Here is a 24,030-nt window from a genome sequence, read left to right as displayed (position 1 = left end):
AAGTTTGGTATTTGTATATGTTCTAGTGAGTGTACTGTAATTCTCACTAGTAATCACTTCAGCCATCTAAGATACCTGCAAACTGCAATGTTCATCTGATTTCAGCCATTCTTACTTTCATAAAAGTCATGTACACATTCTTTTTTCTTTTATCACTGTTTCTTATTCCTTCCTCAAAAAATATTTTAATGGCTTAAAAAACTTAGTGACAGGGGCCGGCCTGGTGGTGGAGTGGTTAAGTGCGCAGGCTCCACTGTGGCGGCCCAGGGTTTGGATCCCGGGTGTGCACCGACGCACCACTTGTCAAGCAATGCTGCAGCGGTGTCCCATATAAAGTGGAGGAAGATGGGCATGGATGTTAGCCCAGGGCCAGTCTTCCTCCAGCAAAAAGAAGAGGATTGGTGACAGGTGTTAGCTCAGGGCTAATCTTCCTCACACACACACAAAAAAAACAAAAGTTAGTGACAGCTTTAAGGTAACTTATAATATCCCTGATATCTGCATATACCTGACACATTAATTAAATAATATTCATGTATGGCTTACCACATAATAGCCCAGGCACATACAGCAGAGAATGAAAAACATACTCAAGATACAAATTATATGAATGACTTTATACAATTATATGAATGACTATTTTAAAGTTACATAATTAAAAATTGTTACAGACCTTTTGCAAACTTCATAAATATTTTCTTTTTCTTCTGTAATAGTCACTTTGTCTGAAAATGTACACTGTGAAGAGAATATGGTTAAAAAGTACAAGTGAGTATCTCTGTATTTCATATTAAGCTATGAGGCATACCAGATTTATTAGAATGTATAAGATGTTAATTAAACAACTAGCTTATGGCTAACCTGGAAAACAATTCTACTCTACATTATTTAAAATATTGAATATTGACTTAAAATTTTCTACTGTTGCTTAAGAGAAAAACTAATATAAATCAATACATTTTCTCACTTTTTGATATCACTTTTAATTATACAAGCCAATGTTTCAAATTATTATGGACAATTAAAGTTATGTTTCTTTTCATTCAAAAAAAAAGCTTTGAGTGGTTCTTATTTTTAGGTGGTATTTATGAACATAAATTTATTTCTCATTAGAAATATTTATACGTACGTATTTAAAACATTGCTATACTTAAAACATTTCACAATTAGTGTTTTGGGAGTTGTGATTTTCCAATTATGAAAAAGCTATACATGCTCAAATATTAAACTTTTGAAAAAACAGGCACCAACAAAAGAAACCCCAAATGACACATCACTTGAGCAGTCAGAGATAACCACTTAACATTTTACTCTGTATATTTCTAGTCTTTTGTATTTATTTTATTTTATTATTTAAAACACTTTTTCCATGGGGGCTGGCCCGGTGGCGCAAGCGGTTAAGTACATGCGCTCCGCTGTGGCAGCCTAGGGTTCGCCGGTTCAGATCCCAGGCGCACACTGACGCACCGCTTGGCAAGCCATGCTGTGGCAGCACCCCACATAAAGTAGAGGAAGATGCGCACGGATGTTAGCCCAGGGCCAGTCTTCCTCAGCAAAAAAAAAAAAAAAAAAAAAGAGGAGGATTGGCAGATGTTAGCTCAGGGCTGATCTTCCTCACAAAAAAAAAAAAACCACAACTTTTCCCAGTTTCATTGAGAAATAATTGACACACATCACTGTATAAGTTTAGAGTACACACTATGATGGCTTGATTTACATATATTATGAAATGATTACCACACTAGGTTCAGCTAACATCCATCATCTCATACAGATACAATGAAAAGAAAAGAAAAACAATTTTCTCCTTGTGATGAGAACTCTTAGGATTAACAACTAGTCTTTTTTTTGTGTGTGTGAGGAAGATTGGCCCTGAGCTAACATCGGTGCCAATATTCCTCTATTTTTTGTATGTGGGATGGCGCCACAGCATGGCTTGATGAGCGGTGTGTAGGTCCATGCCCAGGATCCCAACCCATGAACCCCAGGCCGCCAGAGTGAAGCACATGAACTTAACCACTACGTCACCAGGCTGGCCCCTCAACTCGCCTTTTATAAAGTAAATAACCATATTTTACAATAATGGTACACACTGTATATACTATTAGAACTCTTAGGAAGAAAACCACAAAAATCAACTAAGAAACATGAAACGTTAACAAATAAAAAGATATACCATGTTCTTGCAGGAGAATGTTAAAGATAAAGATGTTAATTCCCACTAAATTAATTTATACATTTTAAAGACTACAATGTGAGTTTAAAGCAGTCTTAGAAGACTATAAGAATAGCTAAAAATATTTTAAATACAATACATCTTAGTAATTTTTGAAGCAAGCCTTCCTTACTATTTTTATTTTTCAAATAATTGTCAGTGTAGTATTCGTACAGGACCTGAACAACCAATGAAACAAAAAAGAAGTAAAGGAATAATAGCTCCATACATAAAAATTTGAAAATATTAAAGATGGCATTTGAAATTTGTGAGGAAATAATTCAATAAATGGTAGTAGAACAACAGGCTGGTCAATTGGATTGAAAATAAGCTTGGTACCAACTCACCATATGCCAAAATACTTTTTAGGTTCATTAAAGATTTAAATGTAAAAAATAAATATCAAAAGTAGCAAAAATAAAATAAAAGTGAGTATTTATATAATTTGGAGGGTGAAGAAAGCCTACGTATGGCAGAAACTATGAATTATAGTATCAACAAGTTTGAATACAAACATTTTAAATGTTTTCATATGCCAAGAGAATACAAAGAACACAAAAGCCATCTGTCAAAACTAAAAAAGAAAGGTTACATTATTTCTACATTTTTTGTCCCAAAATAAATTTCAGATTTAGGTTGATAAAAAAATTTAAACATAGTAACACCAAGAAAACAGTGGCATAGTAGTTAAGTTCACGCACTCTGCTTTGGCAGCCCAGGGTTCCCAGGTTAGGATCCCGGGTGTGGACCTACACACCCTCATCAAGCCATGCTGAGGTGGTCCCACATACAAAATAGAGGAAGAATGGCACAGGTGCTAGCTTAGGGTCAATCTTCCTCAACAACAACAAAAAAAGGAAACCCCCCAATCTGCTTATAAACTTGGTCTAAATCTCTAGCTGACCCCTGAACTATACCTACGTAAGGCAGACTCCAAACAGCCTAGCTAAGACTAAAAGAACTGAACAAAGATTTCAACTGCTTGCTACTGCAGGGGAGTACTGTGGAGGCTGAGTTCACCCAAGTTAAAACCTAAGCATGCAATTACCATATAGCCCAGCAATTGCATACCAGGGCATTTATGTCAGAGAAATTAAAAATTAGGTTCATGCAAAAACTTGTACACGAATGTTTATAGCAGGTTTATTTGTAATAGCTTCAAACTGGAAACAATGCCGATGTTTTTCAACGAACGAATAGCTAAATAAACTGTGGTAACCCATACCATGGAGTATTGCTAAGCAATAAAAATGAACTAACTATTGATACGTGCAGCAAACTTGATGAATATCCAGAAGAGTATGCTGGGGGGAAAAAACCAATCTGAAGAGGTTACATACTGTATGTTTCCATTTATATAACATTCTTGAAATGACAAAATTATACAAATGGAGAAGAGACTAGTGGTTGTCAAGGGTTAAGGAGGGATAAGGGGTAGGAGGAAAGGAAGTAGGCATGGCTACAAAGGGGCAACATGAGGGATCTTTGTGGCGATGGAAATGTTCTGTATCTATTCTGTATTAATGCTAATATTCTGGTTGTGATATTGTATGATAGTTTTGCAATGTTACCATTGGGGGAAACTAGGTAAAGGGTACATGAGCTCTCTCTATATTTCTTACACCTGCATGTGAATCTATAATTATCTCAAAATTAAAAGAAACGTGGGATGCTGCTAAAGCAGTATTTATGGATAAATTTATAGCACTAAATGACTCTTAGAAAAATAATGAATGTTTCAAGTCAATGACCTCAGCTACAACCTTAAGAAACTACAATTAAAAGCCAATTAAATACAAAGTAAGCAGAAAAAAGGAGAAAATAATGATCAGAGCAGAAATCAGTGACATAGAAAACAACAAAGCAAGAGAGAAAAATAATCAATAAAATCCAAAGCCAGTTCTTTTGGAATAGTAATAATCTTAATAATCTTCTAGCCTCCTCCCGTGAATCTACATTTATTTCAATATACCAAAATTACAGAGATGGAGAACAGATTAATGATTGTTAAGGTTAGGGATGTTAGGGGAAGGGAGGGAGGTGTGACTACGGGGTAGCAGAGGGAGATCTTTATAGTGATGGAATAATTCTTTATCTTGATTACAGTGGTAGCTATAAACACCTACACACTTGATAAAATACACAGAGCTACATACACTCACTGTACTAATATCAAATTCTTGCTTCTGATATTGTACTTTAAGATGTAATCATAGGGTTGGGGCCGGCCTGGTGGCACAAGCGGTTAAGTGCGTGCGCTCCGCTTCGGTGGCCCGGGGTTCGTAGGTTCGGATCCCAGGTGCGTGCCAACGCACCGCTTGTTAAGCCATGCTGTGGCAGCATCCCATATAAAGTAGAGGAAGATGGGCACAGATGTTAGCTCAGGGCCAATCTTCCTCAAGAAAAAAGGAGAGGATTGGCATCAGATGTTAGCTCAGGGTTAGTCCTCCTCACACACAAAAAAAGATGTAATCATGGGGAAAACTAGGCGAAAAGTACCCAGGTCCTCTCTGTACTACTTTTGCAACTTCCTGTGAATCTACAATTATTTCAGAATAAAAAGTTAAAAAAAAAAGTACACTTGTATTTAAACTATCTGGGGCTCAAAACTAGAATCATTAAGCAATTACTACCATGATAAACCTAAAAATTATTATGTATGGATTCTGGCTATAACTAATACACAGAAGAAAGAAAAAATAAGGTCTCTGAAAAAGATAGAATATATATAATATATATATAAAAGATCAATTTGATTATATTATAAAGATTAAAAAGATCTTTATTATATTATAAAGATCAAAAAGATCAATAAGGAAGCATTTCTACAAATTCACAGAAAACCATATATAAATGCAGAAAAGTTATTACTAAAATGTAAGGTAGGAGAGAAATGGATCAAGTTTATTAACTCCCAAATTTGGGGGACAGATATCTTAAGACAAATATTATTGACTAGGTCATGTATTTTCTAAAGAGTTGGTACTTTGAAGCTTACCATGGTATAAGTAAAAATGTATCATCCCTCTCCCCTTAAACAAATCCAAGAAATCTTACCATAGTAGGAAGAAGCTGAACAATTTTTTGGATTATTTTTAAAAGAGCTAATATTGAAAATAGTCCATATCTTTAAAATATTTATAGTATTAAGAACTCAGTGAATTCTGACAAACATCTCCTAAAATCTATCCTTGCAGGAGTGAATGGATTAAATCTTTTCCTCAGCTTTAAGCAGAATAGAGTACAAACTGTTTCTTTTCTTTTTTAATACTTTAGAGTAAGGGTTGGCAAGCTACGGCCTGCAGGCTGCCTGTTTTTGTAAATAAAGACATCTGAACAAAGCAATCGCTATTTGTTTACATATTGTGTATGGCTTCTTTCTTGCTACAATGGCAGAGTTGAACAGTTGCAATAGCAACCCTATGGCCTACAAAGCCATACAGGTATTTATGATCTAGTCCTTTAAAGAAAAGGCTTGCTGACCTTTGCTGTAGAGTTAAGGGACTCTGCTGTGTGACCTGGGACAAGATACTGAGTCTAAGTCTCAGTTTCTTTATCTGTAAAAGAAAATAACAGTACACATCTCATGTGCAGTAAAGGATTAACTCAGCAAGTCCGGGTTGTCTACAAACTATACATTAAACGTCTGACTTCCTCCTGGGAGGTAACTTCTAAGCCCTTGGAATATGCTGCCTGATAAGTGTGTCTTTGTTTACCTGGGGTCTGGGACCAGATAGTGTAGGCTAACAATGTGTAATTTATGGTAGGGGGTCTTTGGCCACTCCAGAGGACCTATGCTAACAATGCGATTTATGGTGGGGGCCTTGGGCCATGTGGTATCAGCTTGACCTTTGGATGGTCTGGAGACTGAGTGACTAAAGTCAGCCATGCAGGTGTTCAGCCATGCATATGTGACCAACCCCAATAAAAACCCTGACCAGGGCTTGGGTAAGCTCCTCTGGCTGACAATATTCTGTGTGTTGCCACACATCATGGCTGGGTGAAGCAAGTAGTCCACACGACTCTACTGGGAGAGGACAACTGGAAGTTTGTGCCTGGCTTCTCCTAGACCCTGCCCTATGTGACTCTTTCATTTGCTGATTTTAATCTGTGTTCTTTCACCGTAACAAACTGTAACCTCCAGTATAACAGCTTTGCTAACCTCTGTGAGTTGTTCTAGCAAATCACTGAACCTGAGGGTAGTCTTGGGGACTCCTGAACAGCACTCACTACATTATAGGGATAAAATGTGATAACCAGTGCTAGGTGTTCAGCAGTGGCCAGCTGGCATTTAATAAAGGCTCAATACACAATGGCTGTTATCATCATCAAACCATTAAGTAAGCACTTTGTGAGATTTTTATTCGTGTTACAGGACACTTCCAGCACTCAAAGAATATTTTCAAATGAGGTTCACATTCAATATTCATTCAACAATTATTTGTTATTACTCTGTATCAGCCACTGCTCTAGGTGCTAGAGATTCAGTAGCAAGCAAAATGGACAAAAATCTTTGCCTTCATGGAGTTTCATTCTAGTGGAGGATACAAACATAAATAAGTAAATATACAGGATGTTAGATCATGATAAGTACAAGAAAGGGGGATATGAAATGTTGGGAGAAGGGAGAACATTGAAAATTTAGGTTGGATGGCTGGGGAAGGTCTCTCTGAGAACATAAAGTTTGAGTAAAGATGTGAAGGAAATAAGAGAACCAGCCGTACTGTTTTTCAGAAGAAGAACATTCCAGGTAGATAAAATGGCAAGGGCAAAGGCTGTGAAGTGGGAGAAAGTCTGGTATGTTCCAAGAACAGCAAGGAGGCTAGTGCAGTCAGAGTGAAATGGATAAGGAGAGTAGCAGAAGAGATCAGAGAGGTAACAAGGGGGGAAGGGGTATAGGGAACAGATACAGGGTCTTGGAGGTTACGGTAAGGACTTTGGCTTTAAATCTGAATGACATTAGAAGCCATTGGAGAGTTTGAAGCAGAAGAATGACACGGTCTAACTTACGCTGTGTTGAGAATAAACTACAAGAGGACAAGGTTAGAAGCAGGAGATCTGTCAGGAGGCTACTGCAATAATTCAGGCAAGAGCTGATATTAGCCTGGGCCTGTATGGTGTTGGTGCGGGTGATGAAAAATAGACAGTTTCTAGACAACATCTGAAGGTAAAGCCAGCAGGATTTCCTTACGTCTGGATATGGAGTGTGAGAAAATGTAAGAAAATTCAAGGTTTTGAGCCTGAGTAATTATAAAGGATAGAGCTGCCATTAAGAGAGAAGAAGAAGATGACAGAAAGAGCTGGTCTGTGGTAGGGGTAGCAACATATAACAAGAGTTCAGTTTTGAACATGTTATGTTTGAGACGCCTAATTGGACATCCAAGTGGAAAAATCAGGTAGGCAACTAGACATAAAGGTCTGCAGGCCAGAGAAGAAGCTTGAGCTGGAGAGATTAATTTGAGAGTCTTAGCACCCAGATGGTAATTAATGCAATGAGGTTAGATGAGACCATCTAAGGAGCAAATCTAGAGAGGAAAAAAGAACAGATTCATGGTCTAGGCTCTGGGTCACTCCTATATGTAGAGGTCAGGGAGATCAGGAGAGACCAGCAAAATCAACTGGGAAGTTGCAGACAGAAAGGCAGAAAGTAAACCAGGCAAGCATGTTTATGGAAGTCAAGTGAAAAAAGTGTTTCAAGGAAAGAGTGATCAATTGTGTCAAATACGGTTGATAGGTTAAGTCAGATTAAGACTGAGATATGTCCATTAGATTCAGCAACAAGGAGGTCATTGGAGAGTTTAAGAAGGGTAGTTTTGGTGGAGGTGAAGGTGAATATCTTTGGAATGAGTTCAAGAGAACCGGAGGAGAGAAAGGGAGATAGTGGATACAGACAAGACTTTTGAGAAATAGGATGACAGCTGAAAAGGAACATGGGACCTGAAAGGGTTTTTTTGTTTGAAGATGGGAGAAATGCACATTTATATGTTAAATATGTTAAATTACTGGAGTAATATTTTAAGAGAGAGAGGAGATGGACTCTAGCACACAGGTGGAGGGAAAAGCCTTGGCTAGTTCATCCACTGTAATAGAAGAGAAGCTGGAGTTTTGGGAGCAGATGCAGGTAGGTGAGCTAATGTATTGGTGGGAACTTAAGAAGTTCCTTTCTAATTACTTCAATTTTCTTGGTGAAGTAGGAAACTAGGTTGTTAGCTGTGAGGATGAATCAGGAGGAATAAGGATGACGAAAATATTAAATAGTTGCCTAATTATGCAAAAGGTTAAGACAATCATACACATTATCTGGCAGAAGACAGAACAAACTTGATACCTCAAATTTTCCCCATATCATACACCAGTGGTATGTTCCACCATCAAGTTAGGTTTAGTGACAATTCCTATGCCTTCTACGTCTGTGGTTGAATAACTGATGTTTATATTCATAGCCCTAAGGTACTATGATATTCTAAAATTTCAAAGATCCAATGATATTCAGTACTTTGTGTTTAATGAGGCAGGAAAATATGTAACAATTTAGAAAGACTTATACAGGTTTGAGGTTTTTTAATTTTTCAGGATACTAAAAAAATGCTAAATATATAATTAAACAGTACCCTGTTTTCCTAGACAAGGGAAACTCTGTTAATACTATGCTTATGCAAAGCATCAAGCAATATATCCCAGAGCCAGGACTGTGTGATTCTTTTACTCAATAAAAAGGAGTTAACACTTGTCACCTGACAGCACTGTTGAGATGAATTTCTGTACTACCACTATAAACCAAGAAACAAGAAAATGCTAAAGATTCCCTAGTACCTTTTCATCCAAGTCTGAACTTTTTATGTGTTCACTGAAGTCTCCCAGTTTTTCATTTTCAGAGATCTCATTAGTCACTTCTCCTAAAGAAATGTTTGCACCTTTGAAATCATGCTTTATCTCATTTGCTGAAAAGAAATAATATTCAACTGTAGAAACTTTAAACAACAAAATAACCAAGTCATTCAAAGATAGTTCTAAAAATGAGTTAGAATACAGAGACTCTTTTAAAGTCCAATGTAACAAATATGAAATAGAGTTTTCAGCAAATCACACAATTATTCCTCCCTCTCTATCAAAATAACTCCATTATATAGTATAAAAAGAATTGGTAGTAAAGCAAAACTACGACATATCAAGATAAACTTAAGAAAATTTCTTGACCATATCCAGCTACTTTCAATATATTTTTAAAACTCAAAAGCCAAAGTAAAATTAACTTTCAAATTAAGTTATTTCCTGTGAAATAAAGATCCATATATTTAAACTTATGATTAGCTATTAATTATAAAAAAAATTTAAAAAGGACTCAGATTTAACATGTGGTAAAGCTTAAATATATATTTCAATTTCAAAATAAGGCTATAAAAATTGCCGTCAATTATCTATCTTTTGTAGATAAAGCTTAACAAAGTTATTTATTATATAATCAAATGGAAAATTTCTCAAAATCTGATCTGCCAACCAGGCAATTAAAACTGAGAAAAACTGACAAACTGTAAAACATATGGTTAACAGACTCTAAAATGAAAAGCTTCCTATTTTAATGAATTTATTTTGACTAGGCCTGAATAGAGATATAAAAAGATACTTCTTTTTATATTGCATATTCTGAAAATGTCAAATTTTACCTGCTGACAAGAAAGCACAGATCTCTGACTTCATGAATCCAGGATCCAGTACAGGAAGTTCTCTATTATAAAGCAAACAGAGCTTAAACATTATAACATAGTCTATGCAGAACTATCGCTTCTCTACACATTATATAATACCAGCTTTAGCAGCTGGTAAACATCAGCTCAAGTCCTCCAAGGACACAGTACTGTACTGGGACTCAGAACACAGCACACTCAAGTAGATTCCTCATTTGGTTCTTTAATCACATGTGCCACAACTGTTAGGGAGTGCTGCCATTCAAACTTTGTTTTTCAGAGAGAGCCTGATGACCCACACCAAGCATTTAAAAAAATTTTGAAGTATTACACCAATACAAGATAATGTTTAATTTCTACTCTCAAGCATGTATGTGTATGTCTTACTGCCAATGCAAAAGGAAGACAGTTTGAGGGCAGTGTGAGGTCTTTTTTGTAGTCTCTGAAGACAACACATGGTCTAAAAGTTAAGGCTATGGAGGGGCCAGTCCTGTGGCTTAGCTGTTGAGTGCATGTGCTCCGCTACTGGCGGCCCGGGTTCAGATCCTGGGTGTGCAACGACACACCTCTTGTGCGGCCATGCTCAGGCCGTGTCCCACATACAGCAACTAGCAGGATGTGCGACTACGACATACAACTATCTACTGGGGCTTTGGGGAGAAAAAGGGAAAAAAAAAAGGAGGAGGATTGGCAACAGATGTTGGCTCAGGGCCGGTCTTCCTCAGCAAAAAGAGGAGGATTGGCATGGATGTTAGCTCAGGGCTGATCGTCCTCACAAAAAAAAAAAAAAAAAAAGTTAAGGCTATGGAGATCAGAGCTAGACCAACCTGGGTTCAAATATTGTTCTGCCACTTACTGTGTCAACTTTGTCAACATTATTTAACTTCTTTGAGGCTAACCATATCTGTAAAATGAGAATACCACCTACCGACGAGGTTATTGTGAGGATTAAATAAGATAAAATGTTCTCAAAACCAATAGCATAGGCTCAACAAATGAAAACTACATCTATAGGAGCCACTCAAAAACAAATGACCAAACACTTCCATTTTTAGAAACTTAGACAAAAATACATGAAAGTACATAGAATAAAATATAATAAACACCCATAATCCCACCATTTATTCATTTAATAAACTTGTTTATTAAACCTATGTTACCGTTCTATAAGTGCTCATTAGTTAAGGCTTACTTCCTAGCCAAGAAAGAGGAACACTAAACAAAACGTTTTATATATACAATTCTTTGAAGTCTTTGGAAAACATGAGGTATTTTTCCCCTAACATAAACCCTACAAACAATCAGAAGTATATAGTTTAAATGGGAAAATAATACAACAGAAGACACATACATATGCAAATTCATACCTCCCCCAATTCATACCTCTTTAGACTCATATCTGTCTACTAGAATATCTCCATTTCAGTATTTCAAAGGTCTCCCCAACTCAACATGCCTAAATTTGACCTCATGACCAGCACCTCTCCCCAGTCCTGCCCCTCTGTGTCAGAGGAGTGTAATGCCTCTCTTTGAAATAAGAGAGAAACCAGGTATCATCCTTAACTCCCACCTCTGGCCTCCCCTCCATTTGATTAATCAATCTTCACTTCCTAAACCTCTCTCAAATCCACTCCCATTTCTGTTTGAAGTCACCATGTCCTTTTGGTCTAATCATTAAAACAGCTCCTTGCCAACTTATTCTCCACACCAGAGATGTAATAATTTTTAAAATGTAAATCTGATCAAATTCTCTCTCTGCTTAAAAGTCCTTCAGTGAATCCCTATATGCTCTTAGGATAAAGTTCAAACTCATGAATTCTAGTTTATCTAGGATGGTGTTTATGCCTGTTATCCTGGCAGATTAATTATTAATAGCTCCCCATTTCTCTCTCAAAAGTTTTGCAATTCAGAAGATAAATGCTAGGTCATCCTATTTGTAAAGCCCTGCATGACTGAGCTTTCTGCACATTCTGTAGCTTCATTTCTTGCCATTTGAACTCTAAGCCATGGGACGTTGTTTCTGTTTCTCAGTTGTGACATGCTCTTCCGTGTGGGCCTTCATATAGCCTATTCCTCCTGTCTATGACAAAATTCTAGTCACTTTTGTTCACCTATTGGCTAATTCTTATTCATCCTTCAGTGTTCATCCTGAATGTCACTTTGACCAGGAAGCCTTTAACATCTTGCACATCTCCCATCATATTTTATTGTATTTGCTTAATTATTTGCCTCCCTTGATAGACTAAAAGCTCGGTGAGGACAAGGCCCATGTGTGTCTAGTTGCTCTCCATATACTCAGCACCTAACATTCTCCTGGCCAGACACTAGGGAGACCCAAATGAAGATGCTTCTCTCCTGTCTAGTAACTCCCAGTGTAGGGAGAGGCTCACATACAAGCAGACATAATATACTGAGATACATGCCAAGAGAACTAAAGGAGAAAATCCCTAGAATAACACCTCAGATGTGATTTGAAGGATAACTGAATGAAAAGAAAGGGACTTCTAGATAAAGAAACATATGCAAAAGGATTCAAGTACATGACATACTATGGAAACAGTGAGTTGCTTGCTGTGCTTATCTTTTATTAGCCTTTCACCCCACTTTCTCTGTCCCCCCACCACCATAGTTGTCAAAGAGAGAATGGATACAGAGCCACTAAAGAGCCTTAAAAACCAATGCCAAACAATTTAGACTCTATCTTCAGGTGGCTAAAAGCGACTAAAACACTGTAAGCAGTCACTAGCAGATCACTTTCTATTTCAGAATATTACTATGGAGAAGGATATACTAACAGAGTTCAAGAAGATTAACCAGGAGCTCATTACAATATGCTAGGAGAAAGATGAATAAGATAGTAGCAGTGAGAATTGAGAGGAAGGAAAAACCGTGAGAGATATTAAGGTAATAGCATGAATAGAATTAAGTGACTCAATATATCAAGAAGAATTGAGGGATGTTTCTGTGGTTTCATTCATAAATAGGTATAGCTCCAGACACACAGGAGGATATTCCTGAAAAAACAAAACAAAATAAAAAACATAAATGGGTATAGCAAGTGTATTGCTTTAATTTCAAAGTATTAAGATAGTATTTTTAATACTGCTGGTACAGTTTATAAGTGTGAGAAACTTTTTACCATGAATAACTAACTTACAAGGAAGGTAAAATTGCACATGCCACTCTTGTTAGAAGTAATTTAGTTTTGTTTTGAATTTGAGACAACAGAGAGGTTGAATTCACCTAAATTAAACAAAAAATAATAAAGTAAGCAAAATTGTAATCCACATAAATATTTTAGTTTTGTATTGGAGTGGAACATTCTAGTTCTGCCTTGATGGAGTGAAAAGTGAAAAAAATGAAGGGTAGAAGGAGGAAAGGAGAGAAACAGAAACAGATTTGGGTGAGGCTACAGAAGCACAGAGAAGCAAAGAGATCCGAGCAAAAAGGAGAGGGGAATAAGAGGCTTCCGAGGAACTACACAGATTACATCAAATTCATCCTCTACCAGAGCATTTTTCAAGGGGATGATGAAATTTAATGGGTTTCAACCAGGACTTTTTTTTTTTGGTGAGCAAGATCAGCCCTGTGCTAACATCTGCCAATCCTCCTCTTTTTTTGCTGAGGAAGACCGGCCCTGGGCTAACATCCATGCCCACTGTCCTCTACTTTATATGGGACGCTGCCACAGCATGGCTTGCCAAGCGGTGCATCGGTGCATGCCCGGGATCCGAACCTGTGAACCCCTGGCCGCCACAGCAGAGCGTGCGCACTTAACCGCCTGCGCCACTGGGCTGGCCCCAGGACTTTTTTTAATAAAACAGAATAAAATACAAACGATGTTACTACATCACCTGTAGTAAGGAAAATATAGTTTTTGTAAATCTATTGTTTCACATATTCCTAAGTATGTACTGGACTGTAATGTAAAATGTATCTGTACCACAGGTAATTGACAAAAAGGTTTGAAGATAACTGCTCTAGAATAATTACTAGCAGAGCAAGGTTGAAAACTATGGCCCAAGAAAAATTCAGAATGTTATTACTCCTTTTCAGATGCTAACTAGCTGACTGTGGTTAATGTTCATTTATTTACACATTCACATACTCTGTTTCTGAAACGGACTGCCACAAATTTACTAGGGCACTTATTCTGCAGACAGCAGTGGCCAAAAGTAGAGAAATATTGCAGTATCCAATTCACTGGGCCAGTTTCCCTAGCCCGAGGCCATGCTGTGAGGTGCTAGGTCTCCTGATATTACAAATGATTACTCCATCAAGTACAATACCATATATTCCAGCAAAGACAAGAAACAACGGCTTACGTGGCTCAAAAGAGAAAAAAGTAAAAATCAGAATGACACTTGTTCATACTGCCCCACCTGCTACTTTAAAGGGGAGGAAGAGATGAGAGAGGAAAGGGATCAAAAGTAAAATAACGTTCTGTGTCAGTCTGTAGAGTAATCAAATTAAAGCTATACAAAGAACGAAAATGCCACTCTTCCAGCATGCTGTTTTGGGGAGAGGAGACAGACTTTGGAGCAGATTGCCCTGGGTTCAGATCCCAGCTGTGATACTTACTAGCTGTGTATCTTCTGGAAAGTTAATTACTTTGGCTCAGTTTTAAATAGGGCCAGTTTCAACCTCAGAATTGTTCCACTAAGTGCAATAATATAAATAATTTATCTAGCATAGGGTAGACACCAAATATTAGTTCTTACAATTAAGTGTAAAATTTTGCACTATAGTTAGAGTGCCTCAGATATTCTGCGAAAAGGGAGAATGGAGCAAGGTAAGCCTCTTGAAAGGCAGGCCAAGGAATCTAAATACATGAGAGCAGGAGAATGACCTTTACTTTTAGAAGAAACCTGTTTTTTTCGTGGTGATTACACGACTCTACTCTAGAAGACCAATCTCTTGGGAAACAAACTGAGGTTAAATCAGATCCTGAGAAAGTAAGTGGGGTTGATTACTTGAGACGACATAATTTGCCCAGAACAGATCCATGCTAGACATGGGTCTAATGGGATTCACAAACCTGGGCAAAAGTGGTAGGCTTTTATTTTCTGGGCATTGGTGCCAGGAATTTTTCCCCCTAGAAATCTGTGTTTATTATTTACCAGCTCCAGAATGTACAATGGCTCTTTATGGATTTAAGTCCAAGTCGCAAAGGCGCTATAACTGCTCCTCACTGATCACCAGCATCAATTCTGTACTGAGTTCAAATTTTGATGTCTTTCCAACTTTCTTAATCTGGCATCACCCTACTTATCAAATCTTATTTCCCACTATTCTTCAACATTTATTTGCTTTAGAAAGAAAGGATCCACTGTCTCCATTTACATATATTCTAATCTAGATGCTTGAGAAATAGCCTACAATATAGTAGGAATTGAAACGTTAATTCTCTCCACTCCCTCAATGTATGAGGGACTGAGTTTACAAAGGTAAATGAGACATGGACATTTCCTACCCTCAAGAAATCCAACAATTTAGCAGGTGAGAGAGATGTAAACTATATTATCATGAAATCAGTGCCATAAGTGAGGCAGCAAAAGGCGCTATGGGAACAGAGAAGGGCTCCTACTACTCCCTGAAGGAGTTGGGAAATGCTTCATAATCAAAATGCCCTACACAACCATATTCATATTTATCTTTTGCTTACATTTTCATTATTTTTCTTCCCCCACCAAACTTTTTTCCTTCTTCCCCTTTGTCAATCTAAATCAATCCAAATTTCAAGGATCTGTACAAATTTTGGCTTTTCCAAGATTCCCTTTCATCGCTCTTTTACATACTACTAGTATTCTTAGTACCTCAGTTTACATATTTTTGTTTCCAACATGTTAGGTTTTTCCCCCCTAGTTATATAGTAATTCCCTTGAATATTTGGCAGATTCTTAAAATCTCAATGATCCACTGTATAATATCACTCAACTGATGTTTTAGCATATAATAAAATTGTGATTGAAGATAATCCTATGTCCTAGTAAAGATGAACTGTCCAGCACCGACTGTTAGAGACATTCTTGGATCTCCAACTATACTTACAGGCTAATTCAAAAGTTTTACCAATTCCACCCATCATACATTTCTAAGCTTATCAGTTCAAGTCTTAGTGAATTAGTTCTAATATGCTTCTAATGCTTTGGATTTTAATATAGATTTTCCCCACTGTGGAGATCGACAATGAATAAGCATTCTAACATAACTTAACCACTTTACAAATTCTCCCTAACCAGGTCTGAGAATACTTCCCCTAACAATTAAATCAACTCAGGTTTGTCTACCTGTTTTTGCAGTAAGAGGCAGTCCAGAGCTTCAGACAATATCTAATCTTCCCATCTTTAATTTCTATTCCTGTAAAATAGAAACTCATTCTAATAGGCTCCAACCTCTTAGTGTCTTAGATTGAAGAAAAAGGAATATATAAACTAGCAGTTGATTGGTAAAAGGAACAGAGGTGAAATTTGAAATTATATTTTAAGCTTCATTTAGTTCTAGAACCATTAACAACTTTCTGTGCAACTATTAGCAGACCTTCTGGTTATCATGCTTCCATTTTTCCCTGTTAAGGTTTATCCTAGCACTGTGGATGACTGTAAAATTGGTATTTCCAGTGCAGGAAAAAAAAGAAAATATTAACATTACTACTGAGGAAAATTCCAAGTTCATTTAAAAACCAAAATTTCAGAAGCAGATAGGAAAGAAAAAGAAGAGCCAATAAAAGTATAATTGGTCCTTTTGAAGTGAAGGGAAATGAAGTTCAAAGACAATAATAGAATAATTATCTGAAGTAAATTTGATACTGAAAACCAAAATGGTTCACCTTGTCCAGGAAAAACTGATACATAATTCCCAATCCCAAAACAGAAAGCAGGAAGGAAAAAGAAAAAAAAGAAAGCAGTATAGAGAGGGGCAGTGGAGAATTAGTTTGGCCTGACTTTTCCACTTTACAACACTCAAAGCCAGAAAGCAGGGAGGAATGACTACACAGTTCTAAGGAGGAAAAATGTAAACTAAGAATTTTACACCCAATTTCCCCTTAGACAACAGTCATTCTACATACACAAGATCTTAGGGAACACAGCAATCATGAACCCTTCTTGAAAAAAAAATTGCTCTGAAATCTAGCCAACTAAGAAATCAATCAAAATAGTCAAGATTAGAGGAAAGTAAAAAGGATTGGTGGTAAGGACTGAATCAGTTTAAATACAGAACTAAGAGCAAAAGTCTCTGGGAATTCAGATTATTGAAGAGAATATAAACAGCACAAGGATTAACAATATAAAACAAAAAAATTTTAACAAAAATGTGGGGGGCAAGATTGGGAGAAAAAGGGAATGTGTACTGACATGTTCATCTTTCATGTCAGGAAAGCAAATGCTGCTGTCTGAAGTTAGAACACAACTTTTAAAAGTCATGATAACAAAACTCAAACTTTTAAATAATCTTTCTTATTAACTTGACAGAGCCCTCTAGGAACTAATTTCTTGTGGTAGAGACATATATTGATTCAGCAATTCCTTTAGTTTCATTTTTATCTCCCCTCCCCCCAATTAAGTATAAATAAGATTAAATGTTTTTACTAAAAAAATGGCATGATCCAATTTTTCTAAAATTATATCCATGTAAATACCTAGGTAGATGTCTGGAATGATGAATACAAATTGTTAGCAATTAATTTGTTATTCTGGGTGGTGGGATTCTCCCCCTTTTACACTTTTAATATAATGAATATGTATCGTTTTTACAAAATCAGTCATTATTCTAAGAGAAAAAAAAAGAATAAAAAACAAACTTCCTGGCCAATTCACATTTCTCTCTTTCTACCTTTGGTTGTAGCTCATTATCAACATCTTGTCAGGTAATAGAGATGTTTGCTCTTGAATGCAGGATTTGCTCTAATTTCCCTTTGTACTCCTCAAAGGAAGCATGGTATAACAAGAGTTAAAATTACCTTAAATAACCACGTTTTATTGAGCCCTTACTACTCTCCCAGTGCTATGCTAAGACCTTTCCCATCCACTCTTTGATTTAATCCTCACAATCCTGAGGCAAGTACCTTCCCTTTTTACAGATAAGGTAAAATAATTTGCCTAAAGGTCACACAGTTATTAGGTGGCAAGGAGAAGATTCAAAAACCTGGGTCAGATAAAGGTCAAGCTCTTAACCACTAATTTTAAAGTAAGACAAGCCTGAGCTCAAATTCAGATTCTGTTATTAGCCGTATGACCCTGGACAAGTGACAACTCGTCATCTTTATTTTTTCCATCTTCAAAATGGGCAGGTTACCACCCTACCTCATTATATCGTTAAAAATAAATAATAAAGCTCTTAGTCCTCCGTTTGACACATAGAATCACTAAGAACATCAAGAAGAATATGATATCACAAAAGTTAACTAAAATTTATAAATATCAAAGAAATTTAAGTCACGTACCACTGAATCTTAGTAGAAAGTGTTTTCATGTTTCCTTTTGAGTCTGTTCACAAAATATTCTCATACTCAAGTATTGTAACATACAAGTATAACTTAGAGCTTGAAGAATTATAAAAGTTTAGTAAAATATGACAAAATAGTAAATAAAATTTGGGCCAACCACAATAGATCAAGTTCCTGAGCATGAAGATTACTACTTGGCTCCATTTAAAGTTGCCTCAGGCAAACTTGCCCTCTTTTGGGGCTAAATTATCACTTAAAACCATCAACTTAAAAGTAAAACCATGAAAGAAATTTTATGCTTTGAAAATTAGTTTAACTTTTGATTCTACTCTCAAGTCCTAATTACTTTAAACCTTTCCAAGGCTCTTCTGTTCCCTGAAAAATGAATTTTTTATCTAACAAGGAAGTTACAGAAAATGGGTTAAAATCTATAGCACTATTCTTAATAAGTAACTTGCCTGAAATAAAAGCATATATGTATATTTATAATAATTAAAGAATATATAAAAATAAATTTAATCTACTTTTGAAAGAAGCAATCTCAGTAATTTAAAAAGCCACTTTATAAACCACCATGTTAAATTCTGAACAGCTAACCTGCTCCATTAACATTTCCAACATATTTGTTCTATTTCAACTCTTATGTTTTAGCATAACGACATTTCCAGGTCTCAGCAATAATATGCTGTAATATGTAAATATATTACATTTAATAAACAACCGGGTTAAAATAATAATGGAGCTTCAATGATTACTGAATAAATTTAGTGATACCTAAGAGCAAAAAGCACTTTTGAAACCCCCAATAACAATCTGCACCAAAAGGCATACTCGAACATGCATACCTCAAGTCATCAGTTGGTTCTTTTTTTTCTGGAAGTTCCATGTGCTTGGAGTCTGTTGGTTGGTGCTCTTCAGCAACATTGAGCTCCTGGCTTATCATGGGGACCTCTGAAGTAAATGAGAGCTCCCCTTCATTGGAGACTCCAAAGAGGTCTGGGTCATCTTGAATTACATCAATTAAGAGGACATCATCTTCATATGCTTTAAGAATATCTGGAAACCCCACTTTAACTTCTGAAAAGTTCTTAGTCATTTTTCTACCATTAACTTCAGAGGAAACTCGTTTGAATGTTTCTTGTTCATTAGAGCAGAAGGCAGGACTTTTCTCTATACACCCAGGATCACAAGAAAAAGCACTATTTTCAATTCTGAGAGAAACAGCTTCCTTATTAGCAACAATATTGCCTGGTTCAGAGATGTGGTTAAATGGTTTATTATTACCTTCCTTTAAAAAGCCTGGAGAAATACTACAGGAATTCTTACTGCAGTATGAGTCAGAACTAGCTTGCACTGGAGTTACACTCTTTTGTATGTTCAAAGACTGAGGTCCTGAAGTTACTATGGAGGAATTTTCTTTACTTCTATTCTGTCTTACCTCCACTCCAGATAAATTGTCCAGAAGCTCTAGGGGACTATATGCTTCTCTCTCTGATGATTTGGCATTTATTTCTTTTCTTTTTTCTGTTTTATTCCTAAGCAATGGAATTTTAAAATTAGTGAGCCGTCCTGTGTTCAATATTTTAACCAAGTCTGGAACCACAAGTGTTTGCTTAGCAACGCATGCTTTTCGATGAATAGTTTTGCCCCTAGAGTTATTTGCTTCCTGGCCATCCCGGGAAGCCACCATCACATTAAGTTTTGTTAAATTCCCTCTATCTTTTTTTTTACTTCCTAAGTTCTGAGTCACATTAGTTAACTGAGTATCTTCAGTAGTATTAGAAACTACCTCTGACCCACTTCTGCTCAGTTCCTCTGACTTTATCTTTTTATCATCATTGATTATAGGTTCCTTTACAACCATTAAAGTAGGTTCTACTGCAGAGACTGAAGACAGACAATTTAAATTAGAATCCAATTTTTCTTTACTTGAAGATTCACTGTTTGTTTCTGTTATAGAACTTTGTAACAATAATTTGGAGTCAGTTAAATGAGTGTGATTCGTTTGGTGTTTAAGAAAATCACCCGGCCTAAAGCTTTCTTGAGACTTCGGAACAAAGTAATTTGGTTGCGGCAATGAAGCCTTTTTCCAACACTGAGCAGATATTCTAGCACATGAATAACAAGGCCAAGTTCTTTTACCAGTCATTGGTATTGTTCGGCGACAGCTTAACTTTGATTCTTCAGCTTCATTTCTTACATCTTCTTGAGAAGATTTCTTTTCAATAGAATGGCAATCACTAGGTGATTTCACTATTGAGCTTTTCATCGACTTAAAATACTCTTCCGGCTCTAGGCTTTTACAACCTAGGGGCTCTGAAGCATTCTTTGTTTCTTCTTTCAAAAGTGGCTCAGGAGCTGTCTGAAACATAGTATTTATATGATGTTCAGGACTTGTTTTTTTTCCTGTTTCTGGAAGACTTGATAAATGATCCATTGGAGAGAGGGTATTATGGTTTACTTTTCTCGAAACTTTTAAAGGACTTTTTTTATCCTCTAAAGTCTCTGCTGCTTTGCCCTCAGCACTTGTTTGGTTTTCTTGTAACACCAACTCAGACTTGCTATACACGTTAGAGAAGTTCATCCCAATAAGCACTTCATCTCCTTTTTCAGACACTTTCATCCTTTTCCTGAGTTTTCTCTCAACATCACTCTCCTCTACTGGGCATTTATTTTCTTCACTTTGAAGGCAGGAAAGCAAGCCATTATTTTTACTCTGGTATAAATCAGTTCCTTCAAGCAATAACTTATTTACTCCCATTGAGTTTTCTTCAGGTTGTAAAAGCTGAGGAATATTATTTGTGTCACTCGTATCTGCAAGACTTCTAAGGTTTTCTTTCTTCATCTTCAAAGAGTTTTCTGGTACATGCACACATCCACCATCTGGTTTATATGCAAGGTTATTTTCATCATTACAACCCTTGGAATGGGGGAAACAATTGCAATCATGTAATTGTAAAATGGAATTATTTTCTACTCCAGGTGACAAGCTGTTACAAGAATATTTCGAAGTATTCTTGTACAGTTCATCTTGGAATTCAACCTTAATATTTTGTGTAGCCTTATTTTCAGTTATTTTGGAAGGTGGGCTTTCTAAGCTTTTAATTTGAATTCTTCTTTTAATACCTTCTACCAAACCTTCCTTACCCAACGAGTGCAAGAAAGCCATACTTTGAAATTCACCACACTCCACTGTTTGGAAAGATTCCGAACTGGTTAATGATTCCTTTCTTACCAGGTCAATCCCTGGCTGTGGATCTTCACTTGAGGCTTCAGTAACTTTTCTTTTTTCCTTGGCTGGTCAAAATAACAAAACATACCGGAAAAGATTTTATATTGAGGAGGAAAAAGCAATTATCACTTAAAAAATTGTGAAGCCATCCATTTTTATTTCCCTGAATAGCTGCATGGAAATATACATTTGTTTTTAAATGAAAGACCTAATTTCTATTAGGGAACTACATACAAACCTGTAAATTCTAAGGCAGCTAAATAACCTCTAACATCTTCATTTCACGCTAGCCACAATGGATCACTAGTAGGAATTCCTTTTATCCGTAATTCTAAGCAAGGGCTCCTAACGGGGCATACACCTGTTACGAGAATTCCTGTTTTTTCCCCTCTCCTGATCAACCACGTACATCAGTAAAGCCCAGACAAGCAGATTCAAGTTAAAAACTATTGGTAAACAACGGTGGAGCAGGCTGAGGTGCAAAGCCTAGAAAAGGGAGTGACCCCTGAGCGCTTTCTCACTGTGTCTTCCGGATTGCAAAGGGAACTCCGCCTCCTTCGCGGCTTCCAAGCCCGGCCCCTCGGATACCCGTCTGACCCCCCGGCCCCTCCACACACACTGCCTCACCCTGGCCTTCCCAGCCCCGGACGCCTCACCCGACTGGTCACTTTCCACTTCTTCTCTCCCAGACGCCCGGGCCACCATTCTCCTCTTTTGCCTGCTTTCCTCGCGCCCCCCGGCCTCAGGGCCGCAGCCTCCCGCCTCGCCAGGCCCTGGCCGCTGGCCTCGCTTCCTCGGGCCTCGCGCGTCGCCTTCACGCCCCAGGCCCGAGGGCGGCGACCGCTGCATCCGCCCGGGGCCCACCGCCCTGCCTGCCGGGGGCCGCCGTGCCCGCTTGCAGGAGCCCACCAGCCACACGAAGGCTGCTCCCGCTGTCAGGAACCTGCTGCCCTCAGCCCCGCCTGGCGCCGCCCGCCACCTCAGCCCGGGGCCGGAAGCGGAAGTGGGGCCTGCGGGCCGGGCCCGGGAGGGCACAGCGGCGCCCAACGGGCGGAAGGACCGCGATCCCCTGCGCTGGCGCCCTCTGGCGAGTCACTGCGCAGGGCTGTGGTGGGGCTTTCCCCGGGCCGCCGTCGCGCCTTCCTGTAGGCCGGAACCTCCCAGAACGTTTCAGGGCCCTGTTTCCCACCTGCTGCCCCTCACTCCTGGTTGCTCGCAAAGACCACTGTCGGACAATGGGCTTCTAACTCCACCCCAAATCTCCTGGGATCCTTTTCCAACTGCCTTCCCCGTATGTTCACCGGGATATCCTATACTCACCTCAGACTCTGAATGTGCAAAACTGAGCTGGTCTCTCTTCACAGGCTTGCACTTCTTGTGTTGCTGGATGCGCCGCCATTCACCCAATTGTTTAAGCCAGAAACCTAGAAACCATCAGGGACACAACTTCTTTCCACTTCATCCCCCACATCCACAGTCATTAAGATTTGCTTCATTCTACTTTGTGTTTGTCAGCCACATTCCTCTTTGCCATAACGTTGGCTATGGCTCTCAGACTTTGACTGACCTACTGCATCAGCCTCCTAAATTTTATTCATGCCTTCCTCCTTATGCTGTTTCAGTCAAGCTTCCACTTGCTGCCAGGCCATGCCCCTCCAGTGAAAAGGGATCCTGGCACTTGCGAGCTTGACCCTTCAGGAACCTCCTTAGCTCAAAGATTAAAACTAATAGAAAGTCCAAACTCTTTAGGGTAGTATTTGCAGCTCTTTTCTGATGTTGCCCCTAAACATTTAATTTTGTCTCTTATGGCCTCTGTAGCAGAAAAGTTGTGCTTCAATGGAAAACTATGTATAGGAGTCACCTTTCTGCATTATCTGGTTCTGATTCTGTGGGAGCTATTTTACAACTCTAAGTCATAAATAAGTGGTAGCAGTGCAAAATAATGGCTTGTAGACACACAAATTCTGTCCTATAGAAGTTCAGTTGACTTCCCACTCCCATTATGGAAGCAGCCAGTTTTGCCTCTATTTGCATATTCATTTCAATATTCCTGATCTATAAATGTATCTGTTCTTTGGACTTATCCTTTGAACTGGTGGTTATAAAATCTGCCTGATGAGAGAAATAAAATCTTTAACACATGTTCATTTTTACCTCTATGTAAGAGTCATGATTTTATCTTTTTTCGGAAAACTGTCTTTTAATACTGCACATACCCTGCACTTAAACCACATTGGACTAGAGTTCTCCAGATTTCATATGCTCTGTCATGCCTGTGCCTCTCTACATGCTAGTCCTGGAAATTCTTCCTTTGCTTGTCTGCTTGGTGAACTACATATTCCCCTTCAAGATTCAGTGCAGGGATGACCCCACAAGGAAGCTTCCCTGCTACCCTTGTGTTTACATTTGGTCAGGTGTTCCTGCCTGTCTGCTAACACATTCCTTTCAGTTG

The 24,030-nt window shown here is 37.9% G+C and overlaps 1 protein-coding gene across 4 annotated transcripts in view; it reads right to left on the bottom strand.

Moving 5' to 3' along the window:
* Positions 1 to 22,515, bottom strand: part of TOPAZ1 (testis and ovary specific TOPAZ 1) — a 77,991-nt gene extending 55,476 nt beyond the window's left edge. For 3 of the 4 annotated variants that reach the window (XM_087430813.1, XM_087430814.1, XM_087430815.1), the window contains exons 1-5: positions 22,235 to 22,427; positions 19,192 to 21,643; positions 9,880 to 9,941; positions 9,029 to 9,156; positions 674 to 738 (exon numbers count right to left, since the gene is read on the bottom strand). In XM_087430813.1, coding sequence (XP_087286939.1) covers positions 674 to 738; positions 9,029 to 9,156; positions 9,880 to 9,941; positions 19,192 to 21,643; positions 22,235 to 22,427 — 2,900 coding nt within the window. Of the gene's footprint in view, positions 1 to 673; positions 739 to 9,028; positions 9,157 to 9,879; positions 9,942 to 19,191; positions 21,644 to 22,234 lie in introns of all 4 variants that reach the window. The other variant, XM_004419583.3, reaches the window with a different exon arrangement.
* Positions 22,516 to 24,030: the final 1,515 nt, after the last annotated feature.

The sequence above is a fragment of the Ceratotherium simum genome, chromosome 5, assembly GCF_057802395.1.
Source record: "Ceratotherium simum simum isolate JZ-2026a chromosome 5, ASM5780239v1, whole genome shotgun sequence".
NCBI classification, from domain to species: Eukaryota; Metazoa; Chordata; class Mammalia; order Perissodactyla; family Rhinocerotidae; genus Ceratotherium; species Ceratotherium simum.
The sequence above is the reverse complement of the archived record's forward strand: the minus strand, read 5'-3'. Positions and strand labels throughout refer to the sequence as shown.